Source organism: Canis aureus, chromosome 25 (genome assembly GCF_053574225.1).
Source record: "Canis aureus isolate CA01 chromosome 25, VMU_Caureus_v.1.0, whole genome shotgun sequence".
NCBI lineage: Eukaryota > Metazoa > Chordata > Mammalia > Carnivora > Canidae > Canis > Canis aureus.
In genome coordinates, this window is record NC_135635.1 from 8,990,942 (window position 1) to 9,006,401 (window position 15,460).

At 40.1% G+C, this 15,460-nt stretch overlaps 1 protein-coding gene across 4 annotated transcripts in view; it reads right to left on the reverse strand.

The window, feature by feature from the left end:
• Positions 1-689: 689 nt before the first annotated feature.
• Positions 690-15,460, reverse strand: part of ANO6 (anoctamin 6) — a 186,089-nt gene continuing 171,318 nt past the window's right edge. For all 4 annotated transcript variants that reach the window (XM_077870360.1, XM_077870363.1, XM_077870361.1 and 1 more), the window contains 4 exons: positions 14,783-14,988; positions 10,518-10,717; positions 9,194-9,299; positions 690-3,963 (listed from right to left, as the gene is read on the reverse strand). In XM_077870360.1, coding sequence (XP_077726486.1) covers positions 3,754-3,963; positions 9,194-9,299; positions 10,518-10,717; positions 14,783-14,988 — 722 coding nt within the window. In that variant the 3' untranslated portion in view covers positions 690-3,753. The remainder of the gene's footprint in view (positions 3,964-9,193; positions 9,300-10,517; positions 10,718-14,782; positions 14,989-15,460) is intronic.

Below are 15,460 nucleotides of genomic sequence, written 5' to 3' on the forward strand. Positions count from 1 at the left end.
GAAAAGGTTTCTTCCTGTTGGTCCAGTTATGGATTATACTCAATTTAGAGTTTTCTTGGAAGCCTAATGAAATCTGGCCAAAAACAAAACAAAAAACAAATAAAAAACCCAAAGCCCCCAACAAAACAGATTTAAAATCTGGAAATGTCCCAGTCAAAAGGTTGATTTTTTTTTTTTTTTTTAAATGAGATTTTCCTTTATTTTCCATAATTTTCCCTCTCTGTACCCAGTGCCTCTGCAGGTTCAAACAGAGCCTTTCTGGGATTATTAGAGACTTGTCCTCTCTGGGGTGGCACTGTGCCCTGCAATCCTGGTTTAGCATCAGCAGGCAACTTTCTCTGGTTGTGGAAGAGGGCCTCTTCCTCCTTGCTGATGCTGCCTGACGCCAGTGCACTGGGTGTGGTGAGCAGACGTCGGCTCGTCTCTGGCGCCCACCTGCTTTCCAGGCACAGCACCCTGGGCAGGGCTCACTCCCAACAACTGGGTTTGAGCAGCCCCAGCAAAAGACTCACACCCAATTTTGTCCAGAAAAATCGTTTCAAGGTAAGCATAGGCTGTGAAGGATTTAGCTTAGCCTCTACGCAAAAGCACACGTGTGTTATCTGGGTGATGCATACTTGATAAATAGCAGATATAGATATGCTCGCCTTCTTGAAAACATGAAGACCAAAACAGAGCAGACCACGGTGTTGTTCTTAAAAATGAATTTATTAAAATGCTCATAATTATAAAAGAATATTAAAATGCACATTCACAAAACATTACAAATTTTACATCTTATGCCACAGTGTACGAAAGCATCATGACTATTTCGGTTCTGCTTTAGTTAAGTGGCTCATACATCTTAACTTTTCAAACATCTTAAAATATAATGTGTACAATCAGAAAATGGCATAGGAAGTGTTTCAATAACGGAGCATATCCTGCCCCCCATCGTGAATTGATGTTTTCTGCAATTCAGGCTACACGCACGGGTAATTAAAAGGGAAGGCATTTGGTGACGGTTTATAAGATGGCCTCGTTTAGTTTCCAAACAAAAATGATAGCAGTCCCTTTCTACTGCCATGTCTGGAGTAGCTGAGGGATACTAAAGAAAAATCTCCTGAGTATTTTGGTCTAATGCTCCAATCTGTTAAGACTCGTAGGCATTACAAAAGGAGAGAAAACGTAAAGTTCTCTAGTGGTTAACACTGGGCAGGTCGAGGGCCAGAGTTTCCTCTTGTGGGTACACTGTCCTACTCACCCTTCTTCCTGGGAGGCTGCTTCTAGAAGCAGCAGATCCAGGTCGTGCCTGCCTGCAGACACAGCCCCACATTTTTCTTCACCACCAACAAGTCAGCACTCGAGTTACATTAACACTGTAGGTGTCACAGGTGACCCTGGCTCCCCGCTACTCTGCTGTTTGGGGAATACTGGCAGTGTCATACATCAGATTTCCTGCCTTTAAAAATGTAGAGGTTTTTTTTTTTTTTTTCCCCTCCTGTCCACAAAAACACATTTTAAACTATGAAGATGATTTATGAAAGATGATTCATGAAAACATAAATGCACGATTCTCTTAAAGTTTTATATACAAGAAGATAAGGCAAGAACATTTCCCTTTCTATGCTCTCATAAGCAGTGAGTGGTCGCCCAATCCGACACAGGGAGAGAGTCATACGCTTCAGCAAAGAGCAGAGGTAACAGGAGAGGAAGGGACACCACTTGCAGGAGCAGTGTCACAGGTGAGCGGGGACAGGACCAGATGCACCCAGGCTGCGCTGTGCAGAATGAGGAGCTGGGAGGAAAATCCTTTCTGACTCCCTGTGCAGTCAGGGCTCATGTGGCTTGTTGTGAGCATGCTCTTCACATTGTGAACGTGACCAAGAGAGTTAGCGAAATGTTGTCCCTGATCCAGGGGGACAATTCAGAAGTCCAGAATACTGCTTAGAAGAATCCTACAGAGATAGTGTTTTTAAAAAAAACAAAAACACCAAAACATTCATGGCATGTGTTTAGAACAGTGACCTTGAGGTAAGCTGTTCTATTATGACAAGCCTCTAAGTCTGCTCACCGACACAGCCTTCCCTTTCCTTTGCTGCTGGGATTCGGAGTGGCTGGGCTCCTCCTGGCACCTGGGCATTTAGCAGCACCGCAGTGGGTGGTGGCCCACCCAGCAAGAACCCAGTGCAGGGCCCCCTCTCCTGCAGCCAGCACCGCCCTGTTACAGTCCAGAGTGAGCGGTGCAGGCCCCCAGTTGTCTCCAGAGCCCACCTGAGGGCCCTGCACCTGAAAGGCAGTAGAGGACAGGTAAAGATGCTGAGCTGAACAGAGTGAAGGCCAGATATACGTGGAGCAGACGGGCGTTCAGCAGGGAGGTAGGTCCAGCAGACGGAAAGGGTTGTGGCCGGACTGTGGCTTGAGGGAGGCTGGGATCAGAACCAGAGTCTCTCTTCTGGATCAAGAGTGATCTGGGTGTCCTCCTGTCTCCTTCCTCTCCCTGCCACTCCTCCCCTGGGGTGTGCAGGTCACCAACAAGTTACTGGGCTGGGAACAAGGGAATGGAGGATGTAGGGAACCACCTTCACCGGGGCAGATGCTTTGGTATGGCGATCCCTTGGAAATGCAGGATCCCTGCCCGAAAGGATAGACGCTCCCTGCCGATTAGGGCACTTGCTGTTCTGCTAAGCGCACAGCACCGTGGTGGTCATGGCACAGGGGCTGTTCGGTGAGCCAGTCCCAGGCGGGCTTGTGATCTGTAATGCCGGAGCTCCTGGATCTAAGGAAGAGAGGGCACCTGGGGAAACTCATGGGCTTACCTTTCCAGACCATTATGTTGATAAAAATGTAATTTTAATCGCTTGATTTCAATTTTTTTTTAAAAAGAAATTACGTATCTTTAGAAGAGGTAAATTAAATTATCCTGATCGATAAGAATTACAATTCTATTTGAATCTGTAACTTTCCCCTCTTTTGTCATCTTACTCTCCTGAGATGTGCAAAGCAGTCAACACTGATTAGGCACAGAACATTCTAGAGTGCTCCCGGAAGATAAAAGGTGTCACTGTGGATTAGTACAAAAACACTTCAGAACCTTGCTATCTTTATTCCAATCCATTAAGAGTGTTTCTTTGAGATGGAAAGACAGGCCAAAATGAAGGCTGAGACTATTTCCTCTTATTAAGTGAGGTTTCATTTTCTGTAGGGATGTGCTAATACACCTAAATATTGTGAATTCTTTGGTCTATTTGCCACTTACTATAGCACTCAAACTGAATTCTGAGTTAGCTATTTTTAATCACACAAAAGCTAGCATGTCTAGTCTTCAACGAAAGTGCCGTGAGGGAGAGATGACTCTAGGACAGATCTGGCGAAGTGAAGCAATGAAACACTGCCTAGAAGGGGGATCATGTGCTTGAGAACAGAAAGGAATAAAAATAATCAAACGGAGGGACAAAATCCATTCTGCTTTGGAAGGGGTGGTTTTTAAGCACACTACAAGATCTCTCTTGTGCTACAGAAATCCCAGTTTATCAAAAAAGGGTAACATTTCTGGTTTTCCAGGTGATTAGTTTTATGCACTTCGTGATCTAAGTTTTACATTTTCCAGTCCCTGCGTGGCTGGCTGAAACCGAAAAAATAATCGATATGAAAATGGCAATAGCGAAGATTCCTATTTGCCAAAGTGTTTTAACTTAAACATTCTCATTAGTGATTCATAATATATTTTGACAGAGTAAAATTCTGTAAAGTGCTTCTCAGAACATAAAGCTCTTATTCTGATTTTGGTCGTAAATTGTTATCTGTTACCACTGGCCCCATCCTCTCGGCTATGACCCCCATAGTTTTCGTCATATCTTTGAGGTGATTCTCATGAAGAAGCTTTTGGGTTAGGTATTTTTCTCTCTTGATCTTGCTCTTCGTTCTTTTCGATACATCTGGAATTGCATAGGAGATAAAAAATTTCACAGAGTAGATGACATGCTGTGGGAGAGAAGAAGAAAAAATGTCAATCACAAAAAAATGGAGGGGAACACAGAGTTCCTTTAATTTTTTTCTTTTTTTCTGCTAGTCATCATGGCAATATATCTGGTCAAGGTGGTGGGCATTGTACACATACAACCTGTCCCTCCCACTAGAAGTGGGTCTACCAAGGAGCTACATTTTGTTAACTTTAAAAATTTCAAGAATACTATTCGATATGTAGAAAAGAATGTATCTAATATCTAGAACACTGGCAATGCTGTAGTATTTTTCCTGTGTTTTTCTTTTCTATCTCACTCCCAGGTCTCTTCCCAAAAGGTTAACACTCTCCCATCTGTCTGAGTATATCTGTATGATTTTATTTTTGAAAACCAGTTTAACCAAAGATGTATCTATCCCCAGTCTCGAGTCTCACTCGAGTTGAGCTTTCTAAAAAAGTACGATATTATATAGTCTTTTGAAAATTACTTTCTAAAAAAGAAAACTTATTTGAGAGAGCGAGTGCACACGAGCAGGAGCTACAAAGGGAGAGGGAGAGAGATTCTCAAGCAGACTCTGCTGAGCATGGAGCCCAGCACAGGGCTTGAGCCCATGACCTCAAGATCATGACCTGAGCTGAAACCAAGAGTCGGATGCTCAACCGACTGTGCCATCCAGGAGCCCCTAAAAATTACTTTTTTTCATTCAAAACTAGTTTCTAATCCATCAGTGTTATCGCACATAGCTGTAGTCCATTCATTATCAATTCTGTATAATAGTCTCCTGTTTGCATATACTATAATTTATCCATTCCCCCATCAAAACATATTTGGGTTGTTTTCAGTGTTTGTATTAGAAACAACGATGATGGGAATGTTTTTGTACTTGGATTCTGGAGGATATTTGTGAGTTTCTCAAGGGGATGACCTAGGAGTAGAACTGCCAAGGCTCTGTTCCATGAATGTTCAAATTTCCATGATGGTGCCAGGTATTTTCCAAAGTAGTTAAACCAGCTTCCGCGCCCACCAGCAGCGTATGATGGTTTCAGTTGTTCTACATTCTTGCCAGCGCCTGTTGTCATCAATTCTTTTTTTTCACCCACATAGTGACGATAAAATGGTCTCTCACTCTGGTCTTACATTTCTCTGATGACTAATGACATTGAACACATTTTTATTTGTTCATTATTAAAAAATCTCTGACCTACCAAGGTGACAGATAATACACAATAAACCCAGTTAAAAATAAATTGCACATGGTATGAAGGTGATAAGAGCCTGGTGAAAGCAGTAAAGCAGAGTAAGAGTTTCTGTGTTATGTGGGAGGCAGATTTCATATAGATTTTATACAGATTAGTCTGGATATGCCTCACTGAGCAAAGACTTTAAAGGGGTGAGAGAACTAGCCATGCAGAAACCAGGAGGAAAGACATTCAAGGCAGAGGGAAGTGCAGAGCCTAAGTGGGGGAAGCCTACAGCTGTATTTTAGGAATGGCAGGGCAGGAGTGAAGCGAGTGAGGACAGAAGGGACTTGAGAGAGGTAACAGGGCAAGGCCAGATTGTGTCAGGCCTTGCACGACACTGTAAGGACTTTGCCTTTTACTCTGAGTGAGATATGAAGACAAGAGGGAGCCCAGTTAGGAGTCTGTGGCCCTAATTCAGGCAAGAAATGATGGTGGCTCCAACCTGGTAGTAGCAGCAGAGCTGGCAAGATGTGGTCAGTTATGCAATGTACTATCAAAGGAAAAGCCAACAGCACTATATGTGGGCCAAGTGGGGGGACTCCAAGAATTTTGTTCTGAACAACCAGTGAGATGTAACTCCCGTGACTGAGAGGGGACCGACTCCCTGTGGATGGAACATTTAGGGCAGGATTGGGAGGAGACTATTCCAAGTGGATTTAAGAAAATAGAGGCATTTGGGGCAGTAGATTTATCTGGTAGCTTTCCAAGCAGAAAGGTCGAGTAGGCAGTTGGATTCATGGGTTGAGTTCAGGAGAGGTGTTCTGGAGAACAGTGAGTCACTGGCATTTAGATGGCACTTAAAGCCAATGGACTGTGTAAGGTCACCAAGAGGGGACCAAGACTGAGGGGAGAGAGAAAAGAAGACAACCAAGGAATGAGCTCCAGGATCACTAAGGAGAAGAGAAGGAAGGGACTAGCAAAGAAATTAAGAAGGAACTGCCTAGTGAGGTAAGAGGAAAGGGGGGAAAAAGTGTTTTCATGAGAGCCATGTGAGGAGAGACCGTGATCAGCTGGGTCAAATACTTCTGGTAAGTTAGGTAATGTGAGGGTGGAGTATATTTGAGATGACAGAGATCTGAATGCTGGAAATTATATAGAAAAGAGGCAAAAATTGGAAAAAGAGGGTTTTTCTCCCATCTATTTTTGATGGTAGGTAATACTTACAGACATGTGGATTTGCTGTGTTATGCCACCCTTGCCTTTCTGGGATAAACCAATGTGGTCTGATGTCATCTTTAAAAAACATATTGCTAGCTTCAATTGGTATATTTTAGAAAGATCTTTGCATCTATGTAATGAAGGAGACTGGATTATAATTTTCTTCTTTCTATTCCTGTCTGATTTTAGGATCTAAAAGGAGTTGGAGAGTATTTCTTTTTTCTAATCTCTGGAGGTAACTAAAATGATCTGTTCTAGAAAGTACGGCATTACTCTCTTACAAAACCATATGGCCTGGTGTTTTCTTTATGGAAAGATTTTTCAATTATTCAAAGTTTTGCTATAACTCTAGGTTTATAGCTGCCTTCTTTAGCATTCTGAAGATATTTGACTTCTCTCTTCTGGCTTCTATGTTAAAGTCTACTCTCTTTCCAATTTTAATTTTCCTTATTACTCATCTGTCCTTTTTCTCTGGTTACTTTTAAGATCTTATCTTTGATGAGCTGCACTTTTGTCACAATCTGTGTGAGCATGGATTTCTTTATTCTGCTTGGTGTTTGCTGTGCTTTCTGCTCTGTGAACAGATGCTTGTCATTACTTTGGGAAGAATTTTAGCCCTTAACTCTTCACATATTGCCTCTTCTCTAGTATCTTTTTTTTTTCCTTCTGTGAATTTTTTGAAAATCACTTAATCTCTTTTCTGTATTTTCCATTTTCTTCTCTTCCTGTGTAATGGGCTGGGAGTAATATTTTTCAGACCTATCTCCCAACTTACTCTCTCTTCAAACTTCTGTTTAATCCATATGGTGTTTTCATTTCAACAACTATATATTTTTCAAAATTATCTTGTAATTTTTAGTTTCTTATTGTTTGCTCATTTGTGGATCTCTTATTTGTTCAAACATATTCAAACACCTTTGATTTATATTCCTAATCTGATGATACATACTCTTAAAGTTATTGAGGGTCCAAATTAGTTTTTTTTTTTTTTTCCTGAATCTACTTGTGGTTTTTTTGTTTGTTTGTTTTTTTGTTTTTGTTTTTGTTTTTTTTAATTGTTGATCTCCGGAAGCTTGTATTTGATTATTTCAATCTGAGAAAAAACTATGGTCTAAATTGAGGACATCTTTTCTCCAGAGAATATACAAATTTCCTTCTGCTCTGAGACAAATTTAGCCCTTTTGGGGGCCCCTGGCTGAATCCAAGAGTCTCAAGCTCAGCTTGTCCATCTCACTTCTGACCCACTGCTAGTATCCTTGAGCCTTTAGAGGGAGGCACTAATGACAGTGCTCATTCTTAGAGCACTCCAGTGCTTCAGGGGTGCTCACTGCTCTATTTTAGCCATCATCATTGTTCCCCTTTGCAGATTCTTCTCCCTTCCAGTGAGCTCAAAGATACAAAGGAAATTATACTTTAAGCTGATTGTGAATTTTTTTTTTTTAAGATTTTATTTATTCATGAGAGACACACAGAGAGAGGTAGAGACATAAGCAGAGAAAGAAGCAGGCTTCCTGTGGGGAGCCAATGCGGCACTTGATCCCAGGACCCCAGGATCATGACTTGAGCCAAAGGCAGATGCTCAACCACTGAGCCACTCAGATGTCCCTGATGGTGAATGTTTTGTACGAAATGGCCCCTCACAGTATCTAGTCAACCACGATATCAGAAGTCTAAATACTTTGGCAACTACATATTTGAATATAAACTAGTGATTTCTTGCTGACATATCAGATACTCCAGGAGTCCACTTAGGATGGTGAGCTAATGATGAATTGTTTCTTCTTCTGTTACTGTTTTAGTAGCTATTACAATGGTAGAAAAATGATCAAAGCCAGGCAGCCTATCTCACTTTTTTCTTGCTAACAGATCCTCACTTTGTTTAGAGCAAACCAAATGCCTCCGGTCTCAGCCCACTTTGCTGTGAGGAGGAATCATGTGCTCTGGTTCTAGCCAATGTGATACAGGTGGAAGTCTGCCCTGGAGGCTTCTGGCAAAGCATTCTTTCCTGACAAAAAGGAACATATATGGCTAGCATCATCTTTCTTTCTCCATTGTCTAGAGTGTGTTGCATTTGGAGTTGTAGTGCTCACATTACAGCCATACATGACATGCTGAGAGAGCGAGCCTAGGGAATCAGAGATGCAGTCCTCATATCAGCACACTGGTATTGATTCGGGAGCAACCACCTACTTCTAGTGAACTGTGTCATGTGAGAAAAAATCAACCTTTGTTTAAGCCACTGTAGATGGGTTTTGGGTTTTCTGCAGTTAAATGTAATCCTAACTGACCACACCCTTCTGGGGCTTCACAGTTTGGTAGTAGTTATTCCCTCAGTGAAAGTAGAATTGGTTAGACCAATTTCAAATTTATAGCTGCCTTAGCCATTTTTAAGAGCTAGTTAATTTTAGGACTATTAGAAACTGTGATATGAGGTATATTATGAAAATGTAATAAAATACTTAATGATAATACAAATAAAACTATTACAGCAATAAAAGTTTCTCAGGGGCAGAGATCACCTCTTGGTTGTCTTGAATAAGCCCCTCCATAGGCCTTCATGCAGCCCAGTGCCCCAGATTTTTAAACAAGGCACTCAATACTGAATTGAGAGGCACTCAATCCCCCTAGCACATAACATGTTTTTACCTTTCCAGGCAGATAATCACTTTCATTTCATTAATGAGAGCATTATGGGTATGCTCCTGTTAAATCTGATTAACAGATGTCCTAAAATAATTACTAGCAAGAGGAAAGAACGTATTTTTAAGTCAGAATTGGCGAGTCTTAAGGCTAAGAAGAGGTCTGCAAATGTACTTTGAAATAGCTTATAAGGCAGTATACTTCTCCTACCTCCATGACAATGATAAAAGCCAGCTTGGCTGTGATCACGTGCCAGTAGTAGATGTTGTGTTTATACTCTTGTGGGTGTCCAGGTGGGTTCCGGAAATCACGATACCTGGAAACAAAACGTTGGGATATCAGGAGATTCTTTTGGACTAAGTACTGGAAGCAGGGGCCCCTTTCAAAAGAGGTCATATTTAATGCAAAGCTTTTTAAAATCGGACATCATATAAATTTTCTCCAAGAGTTTAATTTGGCTACAAAATCCTGAAATAATGACTCCAGTAATACTTAACATAAAATTGGAAGATGATGGTAATGACATATTCCATATGTGTAAAAACAAAAGTATTAAAAACCTTTTTTTGTCAGAGTTTTATTCCTGCTTTCTCAAAAGAGCATAACCAAAACAATGTAGCATATTTTCAGAAACAGGTTTATAAACTTATTTTTAGAATGGTATCCTCAGGCTTCACTCAGCTATGGGCTGCCCATCTGCTTGTTATAATTTTCAACCTAATTTCCTTATTAGATGTCATGTGCTACTGCTGTTAGTCTGGCTCCCTCAGGAAGCACATCTCACATTTTTTGCCTGTACCCTATTAGACCCGGAAGAGTTTGATTAATCTTTAGAATTATGTCAAGTAAGATAAGATTCAATGTGGGATTCTGAAGAGGCTCTAGAAACATTTATTTGGGCTTAATTCTGGTTTCTTGGTTGTGTTGCTGAGAATCTGAACCAGAAAAGGCTTGAGGAACTGAACTCAATGAGATTTAAAGCCTCCTGTAAGGTTAGGACTCTGATTGGGGGAAAAAAAACAACAACTGTATTATCTGTAGTCAAAAAACTTTATCAATTAGTGATTTACTTGATGTTCATTGTCCATAGTTGACCTTACCAGACATTATAATCAATGCAGAGAGAAAGGAATGCCTCTAAGAATACTGCCAAATGAGCATGAGGTCTTTACATTTCTCATCTTTGCATTTCTTGGAGAGTGCTACTTTGCTGTCATTCAGTACATAAAGTTGTGCTTGAATAACAGATTAGGCATAACAACTGAATTATTTTGTTTTTTGGGGTTCCTTGAGTTTCTTCACTTCTAAGATGCAAACAAGACTTGTTCTACGGGATCAGTCTCCCTGTAATCATTTGAAACTCTCACCTTTAAATCATGCGTTTTATGGTTTGATTTGTAAATTCTGACCCTAGTCTAAGTGTGGCTGAAAAGAAAACTAGGGGGATAAACTATTTCCAGTAATTTAGAATTACATTGCAGTAAAAGTCCTTTAAAGGGTGAAGTACATTTTTAAACATATCAGCAAAACTTGCCTGCATGTACGGATATCAAAATCAGAGGCTGAACTTCCCCTGCTTCTGCTTTTGAAGTCTGAGACGTTGAAGTAGGAGAGAGTACTGTTGATGTATCCTTCCATGGTGTACTGGGTGTGGTTCCCATAGGGAGGGACGGAGAAGGACCAGTAATACACCAGGCGGGGGATCATGTCTGACGTGAAAGCAATGATCATGGCCTATGTGGGGAGGGAAATAACAAGGGGGCATTAATTTAGGGCCTTTACAGTGATGGTTAACAAACACTCCAACATTATGTTTTTATCAGGTTTTTTTTTTTTTTTTTTTTTAATGGAAGATTCAGAAACTTTAATCTTTTCCCGTCCAATGGATATGGATAGCGAATGTCCTAAAGTCTTTGAGCAGCTGCTTTAAAGAACAGTTGCTTCCTCTTGGACTTCAGTTCCCATAAGGGCTGTCATGAAGTCCATCTGCAGATGAAAAGTAAAGGCCTGCAAGCTGCCTATTATGTTTAAGTACAGTAAGAACAATCGTAGACCAGAGTATCCTGGATTAACTCAGGTTGCTTGCATATATTGTATATAAGTTAGATTGTCAAGAATGAGAATATTATACGACTCAATCAACCTTGGAACTCCACTTGATATAATTTTAATCTTTTATGATTTTGAAGGCCCTTTTGTATAAGTAATATTAGTGTCAAAATTATGAAAATAATTTGACCTTATATAATTTCTTTGTAGAGTTTTTACAATTGATATAAAATTGATTTTTAAATCACTTGCCTCTTAAAAGTAGAATATATTACAGAAAATAGATTTTCCTTGTTCTAATAATGGCCTTCAAAATCATTCTTTTTTTCCCCCATACAGTATCTTGACTTATTTATACAAGCCAACCCATAGTCTGATTTTAAACTCTCAGTATATGCTTATGTGTGTTGCTTCATTAAAGAACAAGAATTTATTAATTTTAAAATGTAGGTAGCAAGAAACTATACTGGAGTTGTTCCCTTCATACAAATATATGCCTACTTTATTAGATCTAGTGTCTAAGCCTCTAAACTTCTGAACACTAACTGAACTAACTGAACACAGTTGTGAACATTATACATGATCAAATAACAAAGTTTAGTGTGTTTCCAGATGACAGGAATGAATTTAGATCAATTTTAAACCTAGGTCTATGTCAGGCAGACCTAATTAGGCTGTAAAACTATTACAAATTACCTGAATTTTCTCTAAAATGCTTTAATTTGGGCTTTAAACTCTCTACTGTGTTAAATTGGTTTCAAAGAAGGAGAAAGTCAGGAATATAATTTAACCCAAATTCTATGTGCATAAACAAAGCTCAATGATTCAGTCATTTATTGAAGCAGAAAGACATGTTTTTGGCACACCATGATTTTTAATAGTATTCATCTGAACATATGGTTTAGATGCAGTGAGACCACAAGCCAACAAACAAGATATCAGAGCAAGAAAAACAACCAAGGGGCTTTTCTATTGCAAAATTACTCCCACTAGTAGAACCAGTTTTGTCATTTCCTCTCAAGTGAAGTGTGTGTGTGTGTGTGTGTGTGTGTGTGTGTGTGTTTGCCTGTCGGTTGGGGGGCAAGGGGATAAGGAAAGACTATTTTACTTTTTTTTCAGATTTCAGTAGTTTAAAATTTCCTGTTATCACGTAACTATAGCTCTTTACGGAATCACCTGCAGATGTGCTCCAGAAAGCTACAAACATTCCAACAAGGAAGATAATTCTCTTGTCTTCTGACAAGACACTTTTTCCTCCTGCATTGAGGTGCTTTGAGACACACTGCAAGAGGACAAATAAATGTAGTGTGCCTCACTTCCCATGCTGTTCTGAACATGATTTTCCATTGATATCAAAATAAATTGATTGCTTTTCAATGGCAGATACTGTGGCCTGATACAACCATATCAATTCAGCTTATTTATTAGACCAGCAGCTTTAAAATGAATGATTTTATACCAAACTCCTGCTTGATGTCCATTTTCATGCCTGCTAGCTATTCTCTTTTTCCTATAGTTAAAAGTTCTCCTATGATGGAAAGTTAGCCCTTTTTGGGCTCAGTAGATTGTAGAGGTATGCATTAAGTTTGTGAGGGAATAATGTACATGTTTAATTCTTATGCGTATAAAACATACACAGGACCTGCATCTTGGAAGCAGTATGGAATCCTAATAATATGGAAAAGAGGATCGTCCATAGTTCCATCAATGATCTAAAAGGCAGGTTTCCTAGGCTGTAATAAAATGATGCCTAAGTTGTAAGAAAAAACAACTACTTGGATAAGAATGAGTAGCACCAATTAGCAGGCATGCATGTGCCTGTGTGTGTATATATGCACACCCACACCCACAGAGTAGCCTTAGTAACACAGCCAGTACCCCAAATGTGCTAATGGAGTGGAGCCATGCTGGGGATACTAGGAAAAGGTGCCTAACACAATCAAACCAGAGTGCTGAGGGATGAATGGAGAGTATGAGTCATTTGGATTTTCTGGTTAGCTGAAGGTCAAACAAAAACCCTTTTAGGTTCAAAAAATGTTGCTCAAATTTTCCTAAAGCACACAATTCCTATGTTCCTGCCTTGCTTAGTGTTGTATAGCATATTGGATGTGACAGATTAATTCTTTTATGATCGTAGACTGTGAAAGGCCTCACTGTCCTATTTCTGAATATCAGTCTTCATTTCGTAGCACAGTGGATGTTGAAGGTGTGGGGTACCTGAGTGAATGGAAAATGATACCACCTAGCAGTTGTTTTTTTTTTTTTTTTTTTTGTGTGTGTGTGTGTGTGTGTGCCATTTGCAACTTTCTCCAAAAAGTAGGGAGAGCATAGGAGTCAGATAAATTAATGGTTCTTGGGGTTGGTGGTGGTGGTGACAGCTGGGTTCCAGATAATATGCTTTATTGTGTAAAGCTGTAACCATGGCTCAGTGACACATTGTAAAATTCTTGTGCCTTTAGTTTAGACATCTGTCAAAGTCTACACAGAGTCACTGTTACAATGGGTGATGAAGATGACACAGCAGCAGCTAAGATTGCAGGAGGACCAGGCTCTGTGCATTCTATGCATTAGCTCACTGAAGTCCTTGGTCACCCTTTATGGTATATAATATTCTTAAAATAGGAGCTGGGAATTATTCAACTTACAAATGGTAAAATGAAGCTCTGATGTGTTAAATCCTGGCCAGATGTCATGCGGCCGAGAAGCTGCAGTGCAGGGAGCTGGACCTTGGGTCTGACCTGTGTCTACAGTGCTGAGCCTGACACGAAGCCTGACCCACAGGCACTGCTGAATTCTGTTGTTTCTACAAGTGCTTGTGGAAAAAGGCTGCAGACTCAGGGCAAGTGTGGCTTAACTAAGAAATTAAAACTGGGATATCATCTTGTTGAGAACTGTGACCTAGAAATAAAGTGGGTAGTGAAAAAAGGGAGGTAATAGCCCTAATTGTAAGGCTATTTCTAGGGAAGGTAGTCATTCCCTTGCTGGGCTGGGATGGAAATTGTTCTCCCTGAGAGCTCCTTATTGGCTTGTGTTTAAAAAAAAAAAATGGGGGTTGGGGGGGGGCGGCGGAGAGAGACAGACAGGCAGACAGACACTGACTGTTCAGATTGGTCCAAGATCTATACATGTTGTAAAAGACAACTGTTCCTCACAGCTGGGACACATGCAGGGTATGAGGCTGCTTAGCTAATGACCAGAGAGTGGCTAGCAAAGGCCAAGGGTGGGGTAGAGAGGAGAAATGAGGCCCACTCTAGAGCCCCCCCTTCTTGAAGAACCTCTACCTAGGAATCAAAGAAGGTGACACATGAATGGAACTCACAAAGTACTTTATCATCAGAGTTAATATTTTAAGTCGATAGTTTGGAATACATAATAAAATATGGTAGAATGATACTTCTTTTACAGTCTTGTGAGGATTAAGAGAATTAGTACTTACTGTTATTACTATTACCGTGTTTCTATTGAATAAAGACTTAAACAAATGAACAATAGTATAATGGCCACCCTTAGCAACTGCCCCTGTAAGAGGTTTTGACTTTTTAAGTCATGAATAATAATTATAAACAATTAAAATCATTAAACAATAATAATAATCACAGTTATAACAACTGTTTTTATATGGATGATGGTACTGGCATCCCCCTCCCGTTTTAAAAAAAAAACAGCGAACACTTAATTCTTTAGGTAGCAACACTAACGCATTTTTGGACTTTTCAAGGTCTTTATCCTGTGAAGCCTAGGTTTACTCACATTGGTCACCACAGCCAGAATTGCTATTCCTTGCATGATGGGCTGCCATGCTCCGATGTCTTGGGCTTTCTCTGGAACCATGCGTCTATACTGGGTAGTCATTTTCCACGCGTCCACTCTTATTTCCAATATATTGTTCACCAGAGCCAACAGAGGGGCCAGTGGAAAAGAGGCCACAAATAAGGTGACGAACCCAAACTGAATAACTGTCAATGGAATGGACACGCATCATGGAGTGGTGGGTGGATGGAAGGACAACATATTTTCCTTTACTCTTATAAAGCAAGAGAAAGGCAAGCAATAAACTAAATACGAGAGAAAAGACATCCATGGTAATAACAATGTTCAACACTGAAAGAACCCAAACAAAAGACAAATGTGAAGTCTCTGGAAAGACGAGTAGTTATAGCCGGTTTCATTCACGTGTATACGCATAATAGGAATAATATACTGAAAATCTTTAACCAACTAAAGTTATTTGCTGGTAATAAAGTTGGGACACTCTAAGTATATTCATTCTCTGTTGAAATAATTGGATGTTGGAAGATGATTTGTGTTTTAGGGTTAAAAAAAAGAAAAGGACTATTGTGGAAGTATCTAACAAGTTAAAAAGAAATGTACTTTGGGGAAGGCTATGTTTAGAGAATGTTAGAAGAAACATGCTGGAAACAGGCAAAT